The following is a 26,260-nucleotide window of genomic DNA, read 5'->3' on the forward strand; positions in this document are numbered from 1 at the left end:
GCTCCTAGAGGACAGAACTTTGGTCTTGTCCACTCTGTGAGGTCTCTAGTGTCTAACAGAGTGGCTACTCTAATACATGGTCATTTGTCAGGTGATCGACTGATTAGTGTTATCTACTTGTTCACTCCACAGATGTATATTGAGCACAGTGCTAGTGATAGCAAGTAGGAGACCTTTGGGAGTGAGAGGCGTCTGAGTGCTCCAGGAACAGAGAGGTGGCCACGCCTGAGACTGTGAGGGCAGAGAGGAGAATGAGGAGTTAAGAAGGAAGCTTTGGAGGTAGACAGTGACCACATTTTGTGGTGTAGGAGTCCATCATGAGAGGAATCCATCTGCTATCCCCAGCACAATGGGAAGTCCTAGGAGTATTTTAAGCCAAAGGGTAACCGAATTTTATTTAATTTTTAAAGTTTATAATGTTTGTTATTTGGAGAATGTGGTTTAGTAAGGCAAGCTTAGCATCAAGGAGGTGAATGAGAAGACAGTATTTTTCATTATCTTAGAGAAGAAAGAGTGTAGCTTGCTGCAGGGTAAGGGTGGCTTTTCCCCGTAACCTGCTGTTGTCCTTGGAGCTCTACTACAGTTTGGGGTATGGCTTTGCTATGGGCTGCTGCAGTGACCACAGCCACAGTGCAAACCTTCCACTCCTGTCCTGAGCCACAGAGATGGGAGCCAGGGGTGGGGCATTGAGTCTCCCAGTGCAGTGCCTGTGGAGAGATGTCCTAGCATATTGCTCTGTTTTGATGAGCAAACTGTTGTATTATTTTACTAATCAAGTTGCTGATATTTATAAAAATTCAGAAATGAACTTATAATTTGACATTGGATATTTTAATATAAGTAAGTAATTTAGATGCAGTTTATAGGTGAGTCTAAATAAGTCTTAATGATTTGAAAATATTCATTTTATATAATAGATTATATTTAAATCATACTGTATAATTATAAAGTGTAACAAACAGCTAGTGTTTTAAGTTATATATATGTGCATTAGTTGCATATTTTATAAACTAAGGGATTTTTATTCTATTTTATTAAACTATTCCCTTTATTTTTGTTATGTTTTATTCAAAGTACCAAGATACAAATATGCAGGGAGTCGTGTATGAGCTGAACAGCTATATTGAGCAGCGGTTGGACACGGGAGGAGATAACCAGTTGCTCCTCTATGAATTGAGTAGCATAATCAAAATAGGTAAGAAATATTTTATATTCCCTGGGGAAATTTTGACCAAATATTCTTTTCTTACATTACCAAAACTGGCAGAAAATAACTAAAAGGGTGATGAAAATCATTCATTTGCTTTTATACCAGACTAAGTAATAAAAATATTTTATTATGAAACATCAAGCCTAAAAAATTCCTAAATCATCTGATTTCAAATAAGTAAGTATATTCAAATAAGTATATTTATTAATTAAATATACTATGATTTTAATTAATACCAAGTTTTCTTTGGAAAATTTTGTTTATTGAACTAAGTGACACATTTATAAAGGAAACCACTAATTTTTAAAGGAAACAAGCATTTTAAACTTATTTGGGTATATCCTAGATAATCAGTGGTTTACTTTGGGAATGAATGGGGAAGTTGTATCAGAAAAATAAGATTTTAGAAGGGTGCACTTTTTTTAGGACATGACTTTTTAGGATACCCACTATGAAAATTGAATCTTTTGAGTTTTATTTGGAAGTGAGAATGCTGATGACATAATAATTAATAGTAATGTTTATCATACTTAACCCTGTGTCAGACATCTCCCCATGCAGACTCCATGCACAAACTTTGGTTCTCATGATCGCCTCATGAAGTCATTTCTGTTCTTATCCCCATTCTCCTAATGAAGAAGCCATGGGACAGAAGTTAGTTGTTTTTCCCAAAGACACAGAGATAAAAAGGAGTTAAATAGAGGGTTTAAATTTAGGCCATCCCTGAACCGATGGGTGTGGTGACACATGTCTGTAATCCCAGAGGTCCAGAGGGTGAGACACGATGGTGAGTTCAAATACAGCCTCAGCAAAAGTGAAGTGCTAAGCAACTCAGTGAGACCCTATCTCTAAATAAAATACAAAAAATAGAGCTGGAATATGGTTCAGTGGTCGAGTGCCCCTGAGTAGTTCAATCCCCAGAACAAGAAAAAAAAAAAAAAAAAAGGCAGTCCCTGAAAGACTTAATGCTATTCCTTGCTGTGGTGATTGCTTCAGATGACATGAAGTGATTTTAGATCTATTATGTTCATGTCAGTGGATATGTAGATGTGTACACCCCTTTTGGTTGATGCTTATTTCAGTAATTCAGTATTATGACTATCACCATTAATATTTATAATACTTTAAAAATTAAATACAATTCTTGAATTTAAAAAGTGTTCTGTGGAAATTCTGAATATTTAAAGTTCAACATTTAAAGTTCAAAGTACATTATTGCACGGCATGTTGCCTGCTGTATGCATTTGAAGATGTCACTTAGTGTTGCAGTCACTGATGAGGAGTATGTGGAAATACCCTGTTATTGAGTGAAGCCATATATGGCTTTGTCCCTTCAGTGCATGACACTGGTCATGTTAACAGATCCACTCAACAGGCTCACATCTGAGTCACACTATAGAGAATTCATACATGTTATATTCTTCCACTGAGATTAGTTTCTTCCTTTTTTATTACTTTGGCAGCCACAAAAGCTGATGGATTTGCACTGTATTTCCTTGGAGAGTGCAATAATGTAAGTATCTATATTAAATTTTGGTGCTCTAGATGATACCATAAGCTCTTTATTTTATTACAAACAACAGACGTGTCATAATTAAGTATTAAAACAATCGTATTTTAATTTTTAATGTGGTTAGTATCAGTCAAGAATGACATGATATTCTTCATAAAATCTTGAAATTAATTAATTTACTTATGTATCAATTTTTGCCTTGTAGTGTCCCATATCATGCATGACTTGTAAAGAATTTGTGTTTTATACAAAAGTCATTTCAGCATTGTGGGCTATGGTGCCATACAAGAGGGCCTGTGCCCTTGGCATTCATGGTCCACAGTGGAATAAAATGGGAGCAGAAGTTGAACATGGTCTGTGTGGTGTTTACGGGGTAAAAGACAGCTCTGTAAGAGCACAGGAAGAAGCTCCTGGTCTGGTCTGAGTGGCTGTGGCTGTGCTTCAGGGCATTCAGCCCTTGAGGAGTGAGTCTCAGCTGTGGCTCTTCTGAATCTCTGCTCTTCTTTAGGTGGAAAACAGCCCACTGTCAAATGCAACTCACACAGGCACTCTCAAAAGCATCTCAAGATGTTTAGTCACTGGTATTTGATTTTAAGTACCTTAAAATCAGGTACTTAACATTTTAGCATAATCTTAGTCAATAATCTTTTGTTTTCAGTTTGAAATGCACTTATAAATTTATTGGACATTTACTGTGTATTTCTTATATGGTAGGCACTGTTATTTGAGATTTGGGATGAATTTTTGAAATAAAGATACCTGTATTCTCAAATAATCAAAATACCATTGACATGTAACATGTATATAGAAAAAGAGAAGATAGTGTACTAAGATCTCTAATAATAATATTGAGTAATATAATAATACAAAGAGTGAATATACTATGTATACAACCAGAGATATGAAAAATTGTGCTCTATATGTGTAATAAGAATTGTAATGCGTTCTGCTGTCATATATAAATTAAAAAATTTACATTAAAAAATACAAAGAGTGAAAGTAATTGCATAAAATGTATGGACTGATTGAGTTAACTTGTAATTCTTCATTCCACAACCATTGTTTCCCCTGGTATTACAATCGCTTCCTAAAGCTTGTTATCCTACAGGATTCAAAGATTCTGTAGGGCAAGGACCTCTGCCAGCCAATGTTATCATTCCTCTAGCACCTCTCTGGGAGCCTTTCACAGAACCAGTTGGACCACAACATTTATTAAATTGTATTACTCAGATTTACTACCACTTCCAAGCACTTTACCCTGTATTTTAGACAGCAGTAGTATTTTAAAGTGGCAAACCTACAAAAGCAACAAGTGGATATTACTCTTCCCTGTTAAAAATTTATTTCAAAAATTTGGTGAGGGCTTATTTATTTTTATAATTCAAATTGAATTTATTTTAACAGGTGCATAAAGACATGAAACTAAAGCTATTAATGAGGTACCATGTGATGTTTCAATACATGTATACATTGTGTAATGTTTAAATCAAGTTAAATATATCTTATCTTCTCAAACCTTTACCACCCCTTTTTGGTGAAAGTATTCAAAATCTTTTCTTTTGGCTTTTGGAGTATGTGTCGTTCTCTGCAGTCACCCTGCTGTATCTTACCCTGTTCCACTTAGTTCCCCTGGTCAGCCTCTCCCTGCATCACTCCTATCCTCTGAGAACCACTGTTCTGCTCTCAACTTCTAGGAGGTCAGCTCTTGGAGAGTCTTTGGGAGAGCATACAGACCTTGTCTTTCTGTGCCTGGCTTATTTAAGAATTTCTCTTAGAAAATTATACAATTTTCCATTATTTTTACGATTGACTCACTGACATCACGGGCCTTCATGTCTTTCTGAGATGGCCTGCAGGGCTGCCTATGCTGTCTCCCTTGAATCAGCCCTTCTTCAGATCAGGGTGGACAGGTGAGACAAAACTCATCTGTTTTTTTTTTTTTTTTTCTTTGCTAAATCTGGACCTTGTACTCTGAGACCCTACTTGTTCACCTCACAGAACTGGTGAGAGCCATGAAAATGAGCCTGCTGTTGCAGGGCAGCTCCCTGCTCAGCCCATCCTCCTTTGATCAGGCGCTGGTCCTGTAGAACACCCCTCAGAGAGGTCTGCTGGGAGGAAGTCTCTTCCTTCCATCTGTCTAAATATATCTTTATTTCTTGCACTCTCTTGAGATATGCTTTTGGTAGAGTTTGGGTGGGTGAATTGTATCTTGGAAACTGACTCTCAAAGGGATTCTGTTTGTTGTGATTAGTTTCAGTTCTTCCATCATAGCTTTTATATTCCCTAGATATATTTTCAAGCTTTCCTCTGCTTCTTGGAATTTTAGTTTTTGAAGTATATTAATGGTATCTCTGTCATATTTCTTCCATGTTACAGTTTCTTGCCTTCATTTCTTTCTCCTTGTATGCATGGTATGTTATTTGCTCATGTGTTTCATGGTCTCTCTCTATCCCTCCCTCTCTCCCTCTCTCTCCTCATCTCCCCCCCCCCCCTTTTTTTCCTTTATCTTTTCTTTTCTTTTCTTTCTTCCTTTCTTTCTTTCCCAGGGATTAAATTCAAGGGCACTTAACCACTGAGCCACATCTCCAGCCTATTTTGTATTTTATTAGAGACAGGTCTCATGAGTTGCTTAGCACCTCGCTTTTGCTGAGGCTGGCTTTGAACTTGCGATCTTCCTGCCTCAGTTTCTGGAGCAGTGCACCACCAAGCCCTGTAATTAATCAATCAATCTTAATCAAAATCAATCTCTCTCTCTCTCTCTCTCTCTCTCTCTCTCTCTCTCTCTCTCTCTCTCCTGGAAATCATGTTCTTCCTTGAGCTTTTTAAATGGATACTTGCTTTGAAGTTCCACTCTGCTTCATTCCGGTGATAGATACATTTGTTTCTACTAGTCACTGAAGATAGCATCTAGAAACATTTTAAATGATCTGGTTAGGATTTTTTTCAGATTAAAAGTGGTATGTATTTAAGTCTTGAATCAACATGATGCATAATTTTAAATTTCCCCGAGGAGATTTTTATTTTCCTTCTAGTACTGATATCAAGATCGTATTGTTTCCTTGCATTGCTTTGCAGTGGTAAGCGTGTTTATCCTTCTGCTGAAGCTAAGGGGGTCCTTCCCTGGTCTTGTGCTGGTGTCTCCGAGGAGACTTCCTGCATAGAAAGGTCCCAGTTACTCTTTTGTCTCCTACCCACTAGGGAGTACTCTGTGGGGAGGATCAATGTGTATCTGTGATCTGGTTCATACCCTCAAGAAACACCAGCCTCGAGGTTTGGCTACCTTATAGAGTTCTTTTATTTACTTGCTTTTAGAATTCTGTGGATTCCTTTCATATGCCTCAGATTAGGGATATTTTAAAGTATTTGTAAAATGTATTTTTATCTAGCCTCTAAGTAATTTTAAAATTTATTTTTTTCAAGAGGGTCATTAATCCATATTGCTTGGAATAGAAGTTTATATACTTCTAAAGTGCATGTTAACCATATTAAATAAATATATAGACTTTTTTTTTTGCACGAGTGAGCTGTTAAGTATACATTTTTTACACTTTTTTTTTTTTTACATGAAAGGCAACATTATAGATCATCATCAATCTTTTAAAAATGTCCTCTGAATTTTAAATTACTACTAGAAAATCTGTCTTAACCCAAATTTCAAATAAAAAATTTTAGGTTTGTACCAAATTATAATAAACCTAATATGTTGATATTATGATTTTGGTCTGTGTTAACAAATGCCAGTAGTTAAGAACAAGATGTGAAGAATTGTAAAATTCTTGCACTTACAAGAATTTTAATTTTTTTCATAAATGAGTCAAATAATTTTTAAATTTATATAATAAAATATAATTTCAATAATATGTAAATAGTCAAGATTCCACCAATACAATGAAAAAGGCCACATCAGTTGTCAGGAGGAAAAATTTAAGTAAAGTTAAGAAGCTTAGAAAATAAACTAACTCATAAAAAGTACTAAAAACATTTATGATTGTGGAACTCATTATATAATTACAACAAAATCATAAGTCAGCTAGACCCAGCTGTTAAAAAAAACAAAAACAAAACCCCAAACCTTTAAGGATTAAAAATAAAACAAACTGGGTACGGTGGTGTATGCCTGTAATCCCAGCAGCATAGGAGGCTGAGGCAGGAGGACCTCAAGTTTAAAGCCAATCTCAGCAATTTAGTTAGACCCTAAGCAACTTAGCAAGACTCTGTATCAGAATAAAAAATAAAAAGGGCTGGGGTTGTAGATCAGTGGATCCCTGGATTCAATCCCTAGTACCCGAAGGAAACAAAACTATCTTCTACTACAGGAAAACACAGGTACAAGAAAAGCAGAGGCCAGTGACAATATTAAACTCAAGCATTAACTTAGAGAAGAAGATCTCTTCTATGTGTTAAAGGTTTAGCATACAATGAAGGTAGAGCTGTAATGAAATTTGTGCCCTAGATATTTTATGGATTAAAATTTATGAAGCAGAACAATCCAAGAAAACAAACCAAGAAAAATGGATGGAAATACAATAGTATTTTTAGTTTCTGACAGATGACAAATAAGATGAGAAGGAGGTTACTAATATCATCACTTAGGTTTATTAAAATAGCATATATGGTAAATAGTATGGTATTTTAGAATTTGCCAACTTGGTCTTTTCTGGACTTGTCCCCTAACTCTGTTGCACTTATTCTATTTAAGAGTTCTTAGGATTTCTACATGGCTAAAAACAAAGGAAAAGCAATTTTGGAAATTAAATAATATACTAAGTAATTCCTTGTGCAAAGAAAAGTGCCAAATATATTTAATTGTATATTTAGAGAGTAATATTTGATAAAATTAATTATGGTATTTTGAAATCTCTGAATAAATTGTTCACAATGGAAAATATATGTATACTTAAGCTGTTAAGCATTTTATATGTATATTTGAAATATTAATAAATAAGAGAACAAAAAATAAGTTGATTGATTATGTCAATACATTATAGGGGGCTACCACATGGAAGGCACTATTCTAGGCACTAAAGAATCTCTACTCTCTTGGAGTTTATGCATTTAACCTTGGAGAGAAAAAAATAAAATCCAGAGAAGCCCAAATATCTTAGATAACATAGTCAAACTGTTAACTAAAAGAGAGAAGGCATGATTATATGTTTATTAAAAAGAGTAAAACAATAGATATAGTGGAAATGATTAATTTTTAGGGGATATTTGCACCAATAAATGTAAAAATGTAGGACAGTTTTCAGGGAACATATAAATTGCCCCATCTGTTACAAATAACAATGCAAACCTTAATAATCTAGTGCCTGAGGAACAAGGTGAAAACAGTGTTTTAACATCACCTTTCTAAAACCAGTAGGACATTTATTACACGGGCTGTGTTTGAGCAGCAGCTGCGGTGCGGCCCCGTGCCAAGTCAGGGTGACCCTGGCAAACCAGACGTTCTCAGTTCCGAAACCCACACTGCCCACGTGTTGCTGAGTAGCCCTCTGGAATGCTTGTGCACACCACACCGTTTCAAAACTTGTACAGAGAAGGATTGCTTCCCATGAAGCAATCACTTTTGGTTCTGGATTTGGGAATGTATTCACCATTTTAAAACTGTGAGCTTGGCAGATTCTTAAACTTGACAAACCTTAATATTCTCTATTGCTTCAGTGTTATATCAAGGATGCTGTTTGTTCAACAAATCATTTTAAACAACTGTTAAGTACAAAAAAAACTGTGCTAAACTGCTGAGCATATAAATATAAATAAAAACTCACTGCTCTGCCCTCAAATGTATAACCAGTACGGGAGAGAAAGAAATCAGCAGTTAACCAGTACGTGGTCCTACATGCTAACAGTGAGCAGTTCATGGTGGGTGCACTGGGGTCTTGAATTTGAAGGGGTTGTATCATGTAAAAACAGACTGAATGATGAGCTAATATCTGAGTGTGTATTTGAAGACCTCTCACATAGTAGATAAGAAGAGGGCAAAAGAAAGTATTTGAGAAATCTGGAGCTATTCAAAGAAACGATATATTTTGTATCTGGACACATAACAGTGTTTGACATAAACGAGGTACCCTTGAGATATGTTTTGAACAAAAATAATTTTCTATAATTAAATTTTTGCTTCAGTTTTAATATTTTCATTCATTTATGCGGAGTCACACAGTCCAATATCATCTATTCCATATATGAATTATATCATCAGTATACTTTCTCTTGTGTTATCCATGAGTTGCTTACAAAAGCCATAAACTGTGTGAACTCTTAAAAATTTCAATTTAAAAGGCCACTGAAAGTTTTTCATATATTGATTATTTTTAAGTAACCTCTCCCTAATTTATAGGGTTTATTATTTAGCTTAGTTTAACAGTTGTTATTCTTTAAAAATTTGTGAACGTGAACAATTAGATGCCTGTAAAACCCCTAGATTCATAGACTATTAAGCTAAAAGAGACACTTGAAAATAATCAAATTTTTTCATTTTGTTAATGAGTTAACCAAGGTATCTAGTACAGTTAAGTGACTGTCCAGGTTCATACAGCTCCTAGTCAAAACCTGAAGTCTTTTCTGGAGTGTGATTCCAGAGGCTCTATTCCAAAGTTTCTGTGCTTTTCACAAAGACCAGATGTGCTCTTTCTACTCCAATACATACCTCTTCTAAGTGCGTAGACTTTTTCGCTTTTGTATTACTTTATTATTATTACTCCCAGACTGGGAAGAATACATTTCAGTTAGTTTTGGGGATACAAATTAGAAAAACAAAAACCAAAAAACAACAAAAAAAGGAGAGCAAAGGAATCCAAATTTATCTGTAACAATTTTAAAAAGTTGCTTGAAAATATTGCATTCTTTGTACTTAGAGCTGGTAGCTTATAGTAATTGTGTGATTTTTTTTTTACTACATAATAAACTCTAGCAGGTCTATTTTTAAGAACTGTGCAAAATTAGCTGTCCATATTTCAAGACCAGATAAGAGTGGGGGAGGAGTTGCTCACAGTCAGTCATAGGCACAGAATCTACGTTTGTTGTTTGTTTACTATCCAGTGCCATCTAGTGTCTATTAGGGAAAATAACAGTAATATATATATATATATATATATATATATATATATATTTTTTTTTTTCTTCTTAAAATAATATTTCTAAAATTTAACTGGTGGGGAGCGGAAGTAAAATGAAATTTTGTGAAGTGGTCTTTGAATTGTGTATGGAAAAAAAGGTGCCAGCATATGTTTATCAGGTGAAACATCAGATTTTCCCATTTCATTTAAAAACGGATCTTATAGATAAATTGGACATTATGAACATATGTACATGAGAGTTTTACCATGTTACAAAATGTTGTTTGGTGATATTCTCATTTATCCTCCTATGAAAATAATGAGTATAACACTTTTTTGTTATCTTTTTGATCTGAGTATCCCATTCAAATCCTTATTCAAAAATTATTTTGACTGATTTTGAAAAGTGAACTCCCCATCTCCTTTGTGAAACTTTTTAAGAATTTATGTACAGTCATTGTTAATGCACTAATGCAGACTCTTACCAATGAACAATGCAAAATATGTATCTTATAAAGTAAATCATGATGATTTTGAAATATTAAGAACTAAGGTGAGATTTGCCTTGCCAAATCAGAAAATTTACTTTTAAATTATAGTAACTTAAACAGTGTGTTACACAAATGAAATTGTCTAGTGATACAGAATTGAGAGTTCAAAACAAACCCACGTGTATGTGAAGATTCGGTGTATGTCAAATGCGCCAGTTTATCAATGGGAAAAGGCAACTGTTCAATATGTGGCTTTCCATTGGACAATTTCTGTGAAATAAATAAAGGTAGATTTAATCAGCTTTTTCCCAACCCTGAATATGTGTAATAGTCAGCCCTGATTTCGAGGTTCATTATTGATTGGTATTTTGAATTTGCTATAATAACTACCTATAATTTCTTTCAACTACAAAAACCATAAAGGTTGTGTTGTGCCAAAACATGTAATTCTAACCAGTGAATAATCCTCAATCAGAACTAATAGGAGATGTTGAACAGGTGAAGTGTACTAAAGAAAGAAAGAAAAAAAAAAAAGAGTAGGGAGCCACTAATACAAAGAGAGTGTGTAGGTATGGAAACGCACCAGAGCCAGGCGTGTGTTCCTAGGCTGCCCCTCATTTTCACTTCTGCCAGAGATTTTGGCATTTAAATTGCAGTGTTTTCAATATTCTGTTAACAGTGCCTCTCAGGTCTTCATTGGAAACATTTCTGTTTTATAAATATACAAACAGAACAGAAATCATGAACTTATTAGCAAAGCAAGTAGAATTGTTTACTTTTTGATAATTTGTTATCTGCACGGAGAAGATGCAGGTATAGGACATAACTGAAAGATTTTTCAACGTTTCATTTCCAGAAAGCCTAAAAATCTATGAAATGGCTTCCCACATACCCTGCAGTACAGTTTTTGCTTATCTATCTCTTGTGCTTCCTATAGAAACCCTACATAGAGGCAGAAAGTGTATTATAATATTAAATAAATGCTTATTTAATAATTTTAGGAACATATAATATATTCTACCATTTTTGAATTTTGTAGCTGAGTATAACTTGAATATACAGGTAAATTTGAACTTAAAGACTGAAGGCTGAGTCATCCAAAAGCGATGTGTGTTACATATCTTCAAACAAACAGAGCCAACACTATGACTGAAAGAACCAAAAAATAAAACCAAAGCTGCTGTTGGAAACTTTCTGCAGATTGTGTTTTTCATTATTGTTCATAGGACATTCTTCATTAAGAGTTATCTGAACCCCTCAGTTCAATTTAAGTGCATTTCCTGCAATTTTGTATTTGGTAGAGAAAAGGAACAGCAGTTGCTCAGCATCCTTCTCATAACTAACTTTCTCGCAGTTTGAGAAAATATTGGCAATACTATTTCTTTTTTTTTTTTTTTTCAGGTTAACCTTAGCATCTTTGGAGTGAGTAGTAACCCTGATGCCACCACACCACATATAGCCTTGTAGTTTTTTCTTGCAACCATTTCTTCTTCCTGCTCCTGAATCCTTTTTCTATCCTCCTCTCACTTGTAAGAAAGGATGACACCTGGCTTGTATTTGGCCAATGATAAACAGAAATCTAATCATAGTCTCACTTCTTCTTTGCCACACATATATTGGTGTATAATGGAATTATATTAACTTTAAAAACAGTGGCACTGATTACTAGTCTTTTAAAAAATGAATAAGGTAAAACTGTATCATCTCTTTAGATTTTTGATTTCTAAGAGTATACCTTGTTCTTAAATACATAAAGTTTAATCCTATTTAGAAGACCCATTTAAATATATTTTTTCACATGCATTGTATTTAATAGCAAGTACTCTTTAAGCACAGTCCTAATTCTTGTGAATATAAGTATTTTGAATTTATGCACTGGACCTTTATAATGGTACTACATTTAAAGCTGCCATGGTTAATTCTAAATTTTGCTTTCCTGTTCCCTACTGACTTAGCCAAAGAGCTCAGGTCTATAGGGCTCATTCTCCTGTGATTGAAAGATACCCAAAGAAAGACTTTTTAATATTACAGAGTTTAAAAACTACTTCTCTGATAAATTAATAAGAGTGTTTAGGGATGGAGTTGTGGCTCAGTGGTAGAGCAGTTGCCTAGAATATGTGGGACACTGGGTTTGATTCTCAGCACCACATATAAATAAATAAAAATAATAAAGGTCCATTGACAACTAAAAAATATTTTTAAAAAGCATTTAGCTCAGAGTCTCACCCTTAGAACTACCTCAGTCACAGTAAGTAGTTGTAGGAGTGTGTTTAGGTTAAGGGGATCCTCTGGTACCTTCTGCTGCCAGTCTTTAACTATTAAGTTACAACAGTCCAATCAAGAGGAGGGTAAATAAAGTGTAGGGGCAGTTTACCTGAACCTTAGCATCTTTGGAGTGAGTAGTAACCCTGATGCCACCACACTACAACACTGCCTGCCAACCCTAGATGAGTTATTTTGATTGTCAATTGACAATCTAAAAATGTGATTGGATTTTATCAAAATAAATGATCTTTAGTATTTTAAAATGGATTTCTATTTTAAAAACTGCATTCCACTCAGTCATTTGGAAAGACTGCCAAGATTGGTTTTTCAGAGAAGGGCAGATTTTTCATTGAGAATATTCTGAATCTATAATTTTTTAGGATAGTCAGTTTAAGCAATGTGAATAATTGAGCCTTAAAAAATCTTGGAAAGAAATGATAATGATAAATAAGGAAATGATATTGATAATGAAAAATGTAACCAAACCCCTTGCTGCTGATCTATCTTCAGGTATACCTGTCCAGTCCCAAAGGAGTGGGATCCAGTATTGGTTTCGTGGTAGGGTAGAACCTTGAGCCCTTTTTCTCATTTTCCATATTTCAGGTACCAAAATAGAGGCTATTTTACGAGGTTTTTGTGCCTGCACATCCTTTAAGTCCTATCTCCACCTGTACGTTGTGTGAAGTAGTCCCGGGAGCGACAGTTCACCTCACTTGCTCCAGCTGGTTCAAAGCAGTGCACCTCTTCTCCTTTCATGTCTGTTTAACGGGTTCACAGACTTCTCAAGAGTGCTTTCCATATTGTGTGAAGGTACAGGAGAGCCTGTAAAACATGTTCTTGTCTTCTTCCTAGAGTCTGTGTGTGTTCACACCACCTGGGATAAAGGAAGGAAAACCCCGACTCATCCCTGCCGGGCCCATTACCCAGGGCACCACCATCTCCGCTTATGTGGCCAAGTCCAGGAAAACCCTGCTTGTAGAGGACATCCTTGGGGTAAAGGGCTTTTCACTCTGTGTGACATTTTTAAAGATTCAATTAAGATAATATATCATTTTGACATATAATTTGAGCCATTTCATTAAAAAATTAAAGCAAGATTCATTAAATGAATTCATATATAAATTAACTTTTATATGCAGAAAATCAAATCTTTTGGTGTTGGGGGGGGGCAGATACTGGGGACTGAACCCAGGAGTGTTCTTCCACTGAACTACTTGCAACCCTTTTTATTTTTCATTTTGAGACAGAGTCTTGCTAAATTGCTCTGGCTGGCCTCAAACTTGCACTCCTACTGCCACAGCTTTCCAAGTTGCTAGGACCACAGGCCTGCACCACTGTGCCTCCACCAGAAAATTAGCTGCCGTATACTCACTAGTAGCTGGATTTGAAGACTGCATGCTTCCGTACATGCAATATGATTAAACCTCATACATATACATGTTGATATTCATGTATTATATTTAATATAAATGAAATGATCAGTCTTTCATGCTTCACATCTTGCCAGGGTATACATAAATGTGTTAGCTCTTGCCTCATGACCAATCACCCCAAATTTTAGTGGCACCATATAGTAGCCACTTGGTATTTCTTGTGAGCTTCCACTGTCCCCTTCAGCTGATCTCGCTGTTGGCCAGAAGTTACTTGTTGGCTGACTGAGATGGCCTCACCTCTCCACTATCTCTCCCTCTCCTCTGGTAAGACTAACCTGGTATGTTCTTAGGATGGTAGCAGGAGTGCCAGGGAAGAAGTGGAAATGTGCCTAACTCAGACTGGCTGCCTTCCCAGTAGCCAGTGCAGATCACAAGAGCAGGCCCAGACCTGGTGTTCAAGGGCAGTAAAAGAGAACATGACTGCCAAGAGACATGACAAATTGGAACCCTTAATGCAGCCTTCCAAGTGCACACAGGCATTTTCATGAAATGCTACTACAAGGAGGTACAGACTTTAAATTGGAATATAGACTTGGGTTTTAATGTTGATTTTGCCACTATAGGACCTTGAAAAAAAATCAGGTAACTAGTTACTTTATAGAAAGAGAGGAGAGAGAGAGAGAGAGAGAGAGAGAGACAGACAGACAGACACTGAGGAAGGGGAGAGATTAAAAAGTAGATTCTATATAGATTCTCATTTGAAAATGTTCTTTTATACATGCAAAATTTTAAAAGATCTGTAAATTACAAGTAGAGATTCATACTATTCTTGATTCCTAAAAAGTTCTAATTCATGCCTAATAGCTTCCTACAGACAGTAAAAACTGAACCCATAGAATTGGTGTTTGAGGGTATTAATTCATTCCATTTTCCTATAATTCCTTTGAGTGATTTTGCTAAGGTAGAAAATTATTAAAGTCAGAGAGCACGTTTCTATTGTTATGATATGTAATTGATAATTGTTAGATGTTGAAATGCTTAATGTGGGCCTTTGGAATTCAATGAGAATAACTTATTAACATGCACTTTAATAACCTTAAACATAGAAGAAAAGAAATGTTTACATTTAATTGTCTTCATGCAGTGTTTACATCGGTATTAATTTTTACTCTCATGTTTTATCTATGAAGCCTTTGAACAGTTCTGGCATAGAATGAGAAGAAAAAATGTCAGCCTTCGCCATTACTTGCATTATTATTGCTCAAAATTAACACGTCATTTATTTATTAAATTTATACTATGCAAGGATAAAGACACATTGGAGTAGTATTGGGGTATAGGTTGCAAAAAATAATCTTTTTTAAAATCAGGTTTATTGTAACTATCATGATTTGGTTTCACTTAGCAAAGGACTGCTTATTATCAGTTATAAATATCATTCCATGAAATAAATATCTTATTTCACGGAAATAAGAGCCATAACATAATGATTCTATTTCTTTCACTGAATTTATGTCTTTTTCCTCTTCTCAGGATGAACGATTCCCAAGAGGTACTGGACTGGAATCAGGGACTCGCATCCAGTCTGTTCTCTGCTTGCCAATTGTCACTGCGATTGGCGATTTGATTGGTATTCTTGAGCTCTATCGGCACTGGGGCAAGGAAGCCTTCTGCCTCAGTCATCAGGAGGTGAGCCTGAGGAGCTGCCGCTTAGGACTTCAGGCCACCAGCTCCTGATGGCACCAAGGAAATGTGAAATCACAATTTGCTTAACACTGTGTTGATATGGATACTAATACTAGTAGTTTTAAAGATCTGGGCTTTTTGTCCTGAGGTTGTTTATAGTAAAGACTGAGTAGATTAGAAATGTAGTTTTTCCATAAGAAAACATTGTAATAATAAAAAGTATGCCATAATGTGAATCAAACAAAGTAGTAGGATGATTTTGAGGAGTTTTTTACACTTTTGTTGTGTTTGTCTTCTTAAAAATGTCCTCTTCCTTGATTGTGTCCTGAGAAAAGTTTCTAATGTCACATATGTCAGGAAAAACAATGAGTTCTATTCTCCATTTTGTTGAATTGGAATCAGCTCATTAATACTAACCCCACTATGAAAATGGTGTGCCTCCCATGTCCAGGAAGAACCAAGTCCCCACTAGCTTGACCCCCATCCCTGGCCTGAGTGAGCCATCTCCTGCTATCCCTGACTCCTTCACACACTGGACCTTTGGGCATTGTGCCTGCTGCTCAGAGACCCTGCTTGGCATGTGCTGGCCCCAATCCCCTTGTAGCACCTCCCTCAGGAGCCTCCTCAGAGCTCAGCACCTCCTTCAGGAGCCTCCTCAGAGCTCAACACCTCAGGGAGGGCTACCCTGAACTCTTGCTGTGCATTTAAATAGCTCCATCCAGTGGCACTTTGCTCCACGCTGTGGCACCTGTCACTGATACACACCCCCCAGGACCCTTCCTCTCTTTTCTTGCTCTCTCCCCCAGGATACTAAAAGCCATTTTGTTGTTCTTGTTATTTACCGATAAGTCTCCTAGAAGAGTCCCTGGCACCCATCAAATACTTGTTAAATGAATAAATGGTGAAAGAAGAATAGGTATATACGCAGATTTTGGCTTCTAAGAAATGTCACACCATTTTAAAGTGGTCTTTAGAGATCTTTTCAATAGTAGTTTTGTCAAAGTGAAAAATAATCACTTTATTTTGGAATTATTTGACTATAGCTCTCTTAAAATCAGTTATGTTCCATTTTATCAAACATGGATGGACAAGAGAGTATTAAAGTCATTTAAATATAAGAGGAAATATAAGATCAACTTTGTTAATCTTTGGCATTTTGTGTTTGGCAAACTATACAAATGCTCAGTAACCTCAGAAAATTCTTCATTTTGAGATGCCTACATATGACTAATTTAAAACTTGTTTTATATAAATATATAAGCATATATGTATATGAGCTTTTAAATTTTGTTTTAATTTTTTTGTTTTTAGGTTGCAACAGCAAATCTTGCCTGGGCTTCAGTAGCAATACATCAGGTGCAGGTGAGTCTTTGAGATGTTTTTACAGGGCCTTCCTAGGAGAGACCATTTATTTTTAATGAAGGATTGGAGACTGGAGTAGAGGTTAATAAGTAACTTCATGCTTAGTTTGGGATTTTAGAATATTTTGTTACTTCTTAAAATGTTTATTTAATCTCCTATTCACTTACTCTCTGCCTTAAGCATCTTGTGATTGCATGTATGTATATATTTATATATGTATGTATGTGCGTATTTATACATAGAAAAGATAAATCATTTATGCAATAAATGGTATGTGTCCTGCTATGGTATTTATTTCTCATTGAAAACCTAGGGATTATCTACTGAGAGTTGCTTTGATATTTTTATGATTTTATTTTCTAAGTTATTTTATAAAGTAAATAGTATGTGAAGTATTAATTCTTTTTTAAATTTATATATGACAGTGGAATGCATTACCATTCTTATTACATATAGAGCACAATTTTTCATATCTTTAGTTGTATACAAAGTATATTCACACCAATTCGTGTCTTTATACATGTACTTTGGATAATAATGATCATCACGTTCCACCATCATTTATAACCCCATGTCCCCTCCCTTCCCCTCCAACCTCTCTGCCCTTTCTGGAGTTCATCTATTCCTCCCATGCTCCCCCTCCCTATCCCATTGTGAATAAGCCTTCTTATATCATAGAAAACATTTGACATTTGTTTTTTGGGGATTGGCTAACTTCACTTAACATTATCTTCTCTAATGCCATCCATTTACCTGCAAATGCCATGATTTTATTCTCTTTTATTGCTGAGTAATATTCCATTGTGTATATATGCCACATTTTTTTTATCCATTCATCTATTGAAGGGCATCTAGGTTGGTTCCACAGTTCAAATATTGTGAATTGTGCTGCTATAAACATTGATGTGGCTATGTCCCTGTAGTATGCTGTTTTAAAGTCCTTCGGGAATAGACCAAGGAAGAGGGATAGCTGGGTCAAATGGTGGTTCGATTCCCAATTTTCCAAGAAATCTCCATACAGCTTTCCATATTACTTGCACCATTTTGCAGTCCCACCAGCAGTGTATGAATGTACCTTTTTCCCCACATCCTCACCAACTCTTATTGTTGTTTATATGCATAATAACTACCATTCTGACCAGAGACACTGTGTCTAATAGAAGAAAAAGTAGGTCCTAATCTCCATCATGTGGGATTAGGCCCCAACTTCCTTAAAGACTCCTGTGGTGCAAGAATTAAAATCAAGAATCAATAAATGAGATGGACTCAAACTAAAAAGTTTCTTAGCAAAAGAAACAATCTGTGAGGTGAATACAGAGCCTACATCTTAGGAGAAAATCTTTACCCTTCACACATCAGATAGAGCACTAATCTCTAGGGTATATAAAGAACTCAAAAAGTGAAGCATTAATTCTAACTTTTAAAATCACAAATTAACTAAAATCACAAAATCACAAATTTCCTCATAGCTAGACTTTAAGGTTCAGAAACATAGCAGCAATATAGTACTTTATGTCTTTGCTTTCTCTAACATCCATTCATTCATTTATTCATTCACTCATTGGTTGTTTGGGTTTTTTAATTTCATTTCAGCAAACTCAGGTTGATGAGAAACTGTTTGATAGAAATAGAAGAGTTGCAGGTTAATAATATGAGTAGCCAGGATTTCTTGGATCATCAAATATAGGTAGAATATGTGTCCAGCTACAGTTTTTTTTTTTTTTTTTTAAATTATAAGGTAGTTTTAAAGAGCAACTTGGGTAGGCTACCTGGAGTTGAATGCTAACTCTACCGGATGTTATTTCTGGATCCTAAAGTTGTACACGTCTTTATGCCTCACAAAGTGCAAATCCCAAACCTCTAGAATTGCATGGTGATTAACAGAGATAATAAAAATAAGATACTTAAAACAGTGTTTAGCACATTTAAGTACTCAATAAATATTAATTATTATTAGTGTTATTATTATATTGTAAACCAAGTGATTTTTTTATTAATAGTATTCTAGACATTTTATTCTCCATAAACAGAAATCATTAGTAACTAATAAACTCTATTTTTTTTTTTATACGGCAGGTGTGCAGAGGTCTTGCAAAACAGACTGAATTGAATGACTTTCTCCTCGATGTATCAAAGTAAGTGCTCATTTCCAGGCGTATAATGACCCTTTGTGATCAGTGGTTTGAGTGCAGGTCCTGGTAGTGGTAGATCACTATCTGCTCCCTCCACTAACTAAAGATCAGGCTTTATTATACGAGTAACTGGGAAAAATCATTCATCATATTTTGGATTACAGAATCGTATCCCCATACATGTTTATTTTGTATGCAAAGGATTGCAGATGTATATATGATGATCTTAATATTCAATTTGATATTTATTTTCTAAATAGATTCTTAGAACATATTAAAGCTACTGAGTATTTTTTGTAAGAGAATACAGACAGAAGGAGAGAAAATATATAGTTGAATATTTTTCCCTAAAAAGTAGTCCTCTCTAGAGTTTTCTAACAATGTCAGTTTAAACAAGATTATTAATGTTATTATTGCTAACTTTTCTGTGTATAGTGTCTCTGATACATTTTTGAGAAAATGTTCAATTTCCCTGAATTTAGACATATATTAAACTCCCTCAGGCTAATAATGAAAGCAATTATAGATAAGTATTTATTGAACTCATTTTCCTATTGGTTTTGCTTGATACATGGGAGATCTTCTATATATCTGACTTCTCATAAATCACTGAAACTTAAAACATGTCCCAGACATGGTAACTTGGGGTCATGTGCTCCCAGGCATGTTCTAAAGGAAAGGTTGCCTGTTTGTCCTGGCCTCAGTAGCAGTTTCCAGGTGTATTATCTCTGCACATCTCTGTAGTGACACATAGCAGTCTTACCCACCAAAAAATACTGCAGTCTTCACAAATAGAATGTGCGAGTTCACATTATACCTATATTTTGAAAACTAAACTGAGGGAAATGTGGACTTGAAGAACCTTTATTTTTGGTCATCTAAGCTGACTTACCTGCTTGAAAACAGAATTCAACATTATATCTCCAGGACACATTATTTTATTACTTCAAAGCACATAGAAAGGAAACTTTTGCACCTTCCTTGGCTAATGTATTTGCATATTTTGTTGTTCCAAAATCAACCAGATGTCTGATGTGACACTTTATTCCCTCCTGTTTTTCCCCAATAGGAAATTCATTTGAGTCCCCATCTTCTTTAGGGAGTGTATTCTTTAGGAGTACAGTGTAGTCAAGTATGTTCTAAGTCTCAGTAATTTCAAGCTGAATAATTTGTCCTTTAAATCAAAGTCATTAACTGTGAGAATATTGCTAAATTTATAGACACCTGAACTGAAAGCAGTGTGTGCTTGTCTATGTTCTCCTATAACCTGTGCCAGTTGACTCATCTTTTGGGGGTTTACATTTTAATAAATATGCCATATACCTCTAAAACATTTACTTGCCATTTATAATAATGGGAATGTGTTTTATTTATATAGTCATTAGATCTTAATCATTATTTGTATTCTGATATTTCTTCTCAAATGAATTCTATTGCTTTCTCAATACAATGAAAACAACTTTTAAGTCCAGCCTTTCAGTGATAATTTACATTTTAACCATATTGATGAGATTTAGGACAGTTATTTTTATTTCAGGTCATTAAATAAAAATTAATTCATGAGAATATTAAATATGGTTGGTCCAATTTTAGTCCTGCTTAGTGTTATTGAAATTCTTCAGCTTTCTCTTCATTTTGGTACTTAGCAATAATGTAATTACGAATATAACAGCTGGAATTAGTCTTTCTATGAATGCAGTAAGTTTGATTTGTATCTTCAAGTAATATTGTTTTTCTACAAAAAAAAATCAAATGATATATATCTTTACTTTTATAGACAAATCCAGAAAATGCATTCCAAATTTACTGTGTACTGTGATCTAAAGGAAATTACTTATTAGATTATGTTGCTTTTTTTCAGAACATATTTTGATAATATAGTCGCAATAGATTCTCTACTTGAACACATCATGGTAGGTAGCCTTTTGTCTTGAAAATGATTCTATTTAATCGTTAGATCCACATCTTAATAGTGTTTTATGTGTATTAGACATACATGCTCTATGAAATATGAAAATGTGGTGCTTCAAAATCTGTGTACATCTGTTTGTCACTTCTCTTGAAATCTGGGGGAGGAAATTTGGATAACATTTTACAAAATATCTCAGCTTTTCTTTATTTAATGGAGAACTGTGCTTTGAAAAGAGTTTGGTTCCTCTTTATATTCTCCCAAACATCTCTTCCATGTAGGTTATATTGGAGAGTCCCAGTGGGTTCTCTTAAATTTTATTCTACTCAGTTTAATCTCAATTATTTCTCTCCTAAGAGGTCAGCAGGCACCGTGAGCTGAAAGCTCTGTGGAGCAGAGCCCTCGCCATCTTTCCCAGTGCTCCTGCTCTAATGCTTGAGGCCCTACCTCTCTAAATGGTTGCAGTCCTCACACTCAATGTGTGGTGCCTCATGGATGACACCACTTGAGCCCTGCTCTGTGCTTTGGTGGAAGCTCATTTTTCTTCTGAGTTTTCTGATTTATTTCAGAGTACAGTAATCTTCTGCAGTAGGAGTTTCTCCATCTAGAGGTTTACTGGTGCATAGTAGTCTGCCTTTTTTAGACTGTGCTATGTCTGAAGAGACAGTATTTGCTAAAGGCAGTTAGACAGGAATATTCGGGATTATTATGAATTTCAGTGTATTCTTTATAGTATCAGTTATCTTGATGGTTTTTCCTGGACAAAATAAAAAAGAATAATTGATGGATAGTAAAAAAATAGCTTGGCATTTATACACAATGGAGTATTACTCTGCATTAAAAAATGACAAAATCATAGAATTTACAGGGAAATGGATGGCATTAGAGCAGATTATGCTAAGTGAAGCTAGCCAATCCCTAAAAAACAAATGCCAAATGTCTTCTTTGATATAAGGAGAGTAACTAAGAACAGAGTAGGGTCGAAGAGCATGAGAAGAAGATTAACATTAAACAGGGATGAGAGGTGGGAGGGAAAGGGAGAGAGAAGGGAAATTGCATGGAAATGGAAGGAGACCCTCAGAGTTATACAAAAGTACATACAAGAGGAAGTGAGGGGAAAGGGAAAAATAATACAAGGGGGACAAATGAATGTTAGTAGAGGGGGCAGAGAGAGAAGAGGGGAGGGGAGGGGAGGGGGGATAGTAGAGGATAGGAAAGGCAGCAGAACACAACAGACACTAGTATGGCAATATGTAAATCAATGGATGTGTAACTGATGTGATTCTGCATTCTGTATATGGGGTAAAAATGGGAGCTCATAACCCACTTGAATCAATACTGAAATATGATATATCAAGAACTATGTAATGTTTTTGAACAACCAACAATAAAAAATTTAAAAAAATAGCTTTGTCTGATTTTGACAAATTTTAATGAATTTGTAAAGCAGGGAATTATTAAGAAGTAGATAAAAATATAAAGATATAATGTGGACTGACATAGAGCTTGTACTAGGGGCATAGAAGCACTTATTAATCACTTAATAAATTAGCCCTTTATTATTACATTTAAAAATAGCTTTATTTAGAGGTAATTGACATACCATATAATTCATCCATTTAAAGTATTCAGTAGGAAATTATATTATTACCAGGCATTGAACCAGTCTTACATTCATGGGTTAAAACCTATTTAGTAGTAATAGATTCTTAACTCCTAGACTGGTTGTTAATATTTGCTTTCAAATTTTGCATCTGTGATCATAACTAAATTGCTCAATAGTTTCCTTTTTTTTAGTCACAATGTTGCATCGGTACTGAGTTATTCTGTACTTATAAAATGAGAAGCATTCCATTCTTTTCTGTGGAGTAAAGTGCTTCAAATAACACGTGAATCCTTTATTTCTTATGGTTTGATGTAAATTGGCTGTAAAACTATTAGGGCTTCTTAGGGTATAGGTCTTCAATTCTCCTTGCTGTGTTTTCTATGGCATTGGAATCTTTAGAATTCACTCGCCCATTTCTGTATTTCGGGAGTTTTTGTTACATTCCTCTAGTAGGTAGTAAATGGGGTTATAAAATGGTGAGCAAAACCTCAAAAGTCTCTACCCTCCTCTAGCTGTGATCCTTATAATCTAGGAGGGGAGATGGACATGAATCAGAAGGTCATGTGCAGGTAAAATTGCCTTGGCACTGAGCTGGGAAGGGCAAAACCTAGCGCTTGGAAAGCTGGGAATAAGCAGAGCTGATCTTTTTGGGGAGCTTGTGGCGGCTTTGTTGATGCTGTGGCCCAAGTCCAGGGAAGTACAGGTGTGACAAAGCAAGGCAGGCAGAAACAGGAGTGGACAGCAGGGAGCAGTCCATTCCTGTGCAGAAAGATTCCTCCTGGAAGGCCAAGTTATCAGGCCTGGAGCAGGTATTGCCTTCAAGGTTTTTAAGCCAGAGACGTGTTTAAGCTAGATTTGTGTTTCAAAAAGATAACCTTGGGTTAGGAGAGACGAGACGGAAATGAGTTTAAAATGTTTTGAGAGGCCTTTTGATAACATATAAGATTTCTTGATGAGCAAATTTAGATCATATTTTAATTCCTGGGTGATCATTTCATCTACTTCACTGTTTCTCAGTGGGCAATACTGACATTTTGGGTAAAGAAGTTTGTCCTTAGCAGAATTGTCCTTGAGAACTGGATGCCAGGAGTGCCTTCTTCTCCCTGCTCCTAGCAGCAAACAGGAGAGGCCGCCACTTGCGTTCAGATGCTCTGTGGCCAGCTGCTAGTTAAGACTCAGCTGCTAGTTAAGAGAATTAGGACTTCTAAATTAAATTCTTAAATTTATTGGCATTTTATATTCTCTTCCTTATCTGAAAACTTTATTTATTAAACCTACTTGAGTGAATAAACAGGAATTTACTGGCTGGTGTGACTGAAAAGCCTTTGAACAGTCAGGCTTCTACATTTACTGGGCGTGAGAACTCAAACTATATTTTCAGGGATATGTTTGCCTTTGTTTCCCCATTCAACTTACTTTTGTGTCGTCCTTATTATCAGTCAGTCTCTCACCGTGTGACAGTGATAGCCCTGTTAGCCATAAGCTGACATTTAAAGTCAAGATTTCTGTCAAGATCAACAAACCATCAGTGTCTATACCATGTCACCCCTTCACAAAAAGGATAAAAAAATGTACACTTTCACCTCCTTTTCACCTTTCTTACCTTCTACCTTACATATTTTTGGATGTATGAATGTTTATAAACACACATATCGCCTTTTAGGTGTGTCCTTTATCCTGTTATCATTTCATCTGGAATTTCTTAGATACTGTTTCTACCAAGTTTTACAGTTTCATTATAATTTTGATGATCTCTTTGTTCATTTCTTGGAACCCACCTTCCCTTGCTTTCTCATATTTGTGTGTTTATATATTTTTGTTTGAGCACATCCCCTTTTCCAACATAGTCCAGATGTTAGTAGTGTCCTGAGTACCATTCACTTCTAAAATATCTTAAATTTGCCTGATGCATGAATGTATAGTACTTGACTTGGTGTGTAGTACCAAAACATTTCTAGGTAATTTTGAATTCCTTTTCAGTATCTGAGGTTCATTTCAAACTGAGCCTCTGGGGAGAGTGAAAAGGTAAATGTATGTTTAGAGTTTCTCATCTTAAAGTCTTTCTTATTACCTGTAGTTGTTTTTTGATTGATTTTCTTACCTATGCAAAAACATTATGAGCATGACCTCTTTAGATATGTATACTCCACATATCCTTTTCTTGTCTAATTGACATCATATCTTTATCTTGTCCTTACAGATCATTAATATGGTGTAGTTTTTATCATGAATGATGGTTGAATTGCATCACATACCTTTGACAGCCAGGGTGATAATCAGAGAGTTTTTTTCTCCTTCTCTTATTGCTGTAATGAATTATAGTAGACTTTATGATACCGAAAAGTTCTGAATAAAATGTATTTTAAAATATTTTAACATTTGTTAATTTTGATAAATGTGGTTTATTATAATTTTATTAATCATTTTTCTAATGTTTCTAAGGTAAATTGGAAATCTATGATTTTGTTTTTATAGTTCCTTGTCAGTATCAGTGACATAGATAATGGGGAATGGATGGAAGGGAGTGGAGATAGACAGAGCAGTAGAATGAGTCTGACATAATTTTTCCATGTACATATATGAAAACATCACAGAGAATTCCACCATCGAGTACATCCATAAGAATGGAACTCTAACCTCAAATAAGATATACTCCATGCTTGTATAATATAATCAAAATGGATTCTGCTATCATGTCTAACTAAAAAGACCAATAAAATTTTAAAAACTGAAAAATTTTATTCATTTTTTAAAAAATTTAGAGCAGTTCAAATTCATGGGAATTTGTTGGATTTTCTGGTTGTTGTTACTTTTGTTTTTTCTTTTGCGGTACTGGAGATGGAACCCAGGGCCTCACATGTGCTAGACAAGTACCCCACCGCTGAACTACATTGGCAGCCCGTTTGTATTTTGAAACAGTATTGCTAAGTTACCAAGGCTGTCCTTGAACTTGTGATCGTTCTGCCTCAGCCTTCAGGTTTCTGGGATTGCAGCACCTGGCTGTTGAAGATTTTTAAAGAATTCATGGTTAAAACTCTGGGCCTTCTTTCTTTTATGGGGTTGCTTCTTTTGCAATTGTTAAATCATCTTTATGATTCTATTTGATTCGTATTATTCAATCCCTTCTTTAACTTATTTTTTTCTAGAAAATTATCCATCTCATCCAGATTTTTAGAAATCAGTGTATTTGGTGCTGAAATATGCATTAAGCAATAAACAAGACCTTGGGCACTAGAGTTATAAACTTAAGTGGTAATAATGGAATCTTTAATATAGAGGCTCATTATCATCACTGAATAATTCAGAATCTCACGATTCTTCCATATTTGCAAACAACTCGAGTCTCTTCTCTCTCTTGCTACTTTTATACCATTCGTCCTTCCGTAAGGAGTCATAGTAGTTTATGGAGATAGTGGTAAAGCCATGGGTTGGCAGACTTTTTGTAAAAAGCATACACTACAGTTGTAGGAAATGAATGAATAAATGAAATATGAAATGAATACACCATTTTCCATTTAGCAGTGGAAGTGCATATTTGTTATCAAAGTGTGGGCTATGGAAACAGCTAGTATGAGTCTAAATATCCACCATTTAGTAGCCATAGAGGTACAGGTTAGGTAACCTATCAGTGCTTTAGTTTTCGTAATAAGGATAA

At 35.2% G+C, this 26,260-nt stretch overlaps 1 protein-coding gene across 2 annotated transcripts in view; it reads left to right on the forward strand.

The window, feature by feature from the left end:
- Pde10a (phosphodiesterase 10A) overlaps nucleotides 1-26,260 on the forward strand; it is a 267,554-nt gene that overhangs the window by 172,432 nt on the left and 68,862 nt on the right. For both annotated transcript variants that reach the window (XM_027939403.2, XM_071612857.1), the window contains 7 exons: nucleotides 1,075-1,195; nucleotides 2,674-2,723; nucleotides 13,390-13,530; nucleotides 15,444-15,599; nucleotides 16,908-16,958; nucleotides 19,035-19,093; nucleotides 20,952-21,003. In XM_027939403.2, coding sequence (XP_027795204.2) covers nucleotides 1,075-1,195; nucleotides 2,674-2,723; nucleotides 13,390-13,530; nucleotides 15,444-15,599; nucleotides 16,908-16,958; nucleotides 19,035-19,093; nucleotides 20,952-21,003 — 630 coding nt within the window. The remainder of the gene's footprint in view (nucleotides 1-1,074; nucleotides 1,196-2,673; nucleotides 2,724-13,389; nucleotides 13,531-15,443; nucleotides 15,600-16,907; nucleotides 16,959-19,034; nucleotides 19,094-20,951; nucleotides 21,004-26,260) is intronic.

The sequence above is a fragment of the Marmota flaviventris genome, chromosome 6, assembly GCF_047511675.1.
Source record: "Marmota flaviventris isolate mMarFla1 chromosome 6, mMarFla1.hap1, whole genome shotgun sequence".
NCBI classification, from domain to species: domain Eukaryota; kingdom Metazoa; phylum Chordata; class Mammalia; order Rodentia; family Sciuridae; genus Marmota; species Marmota flaviventris.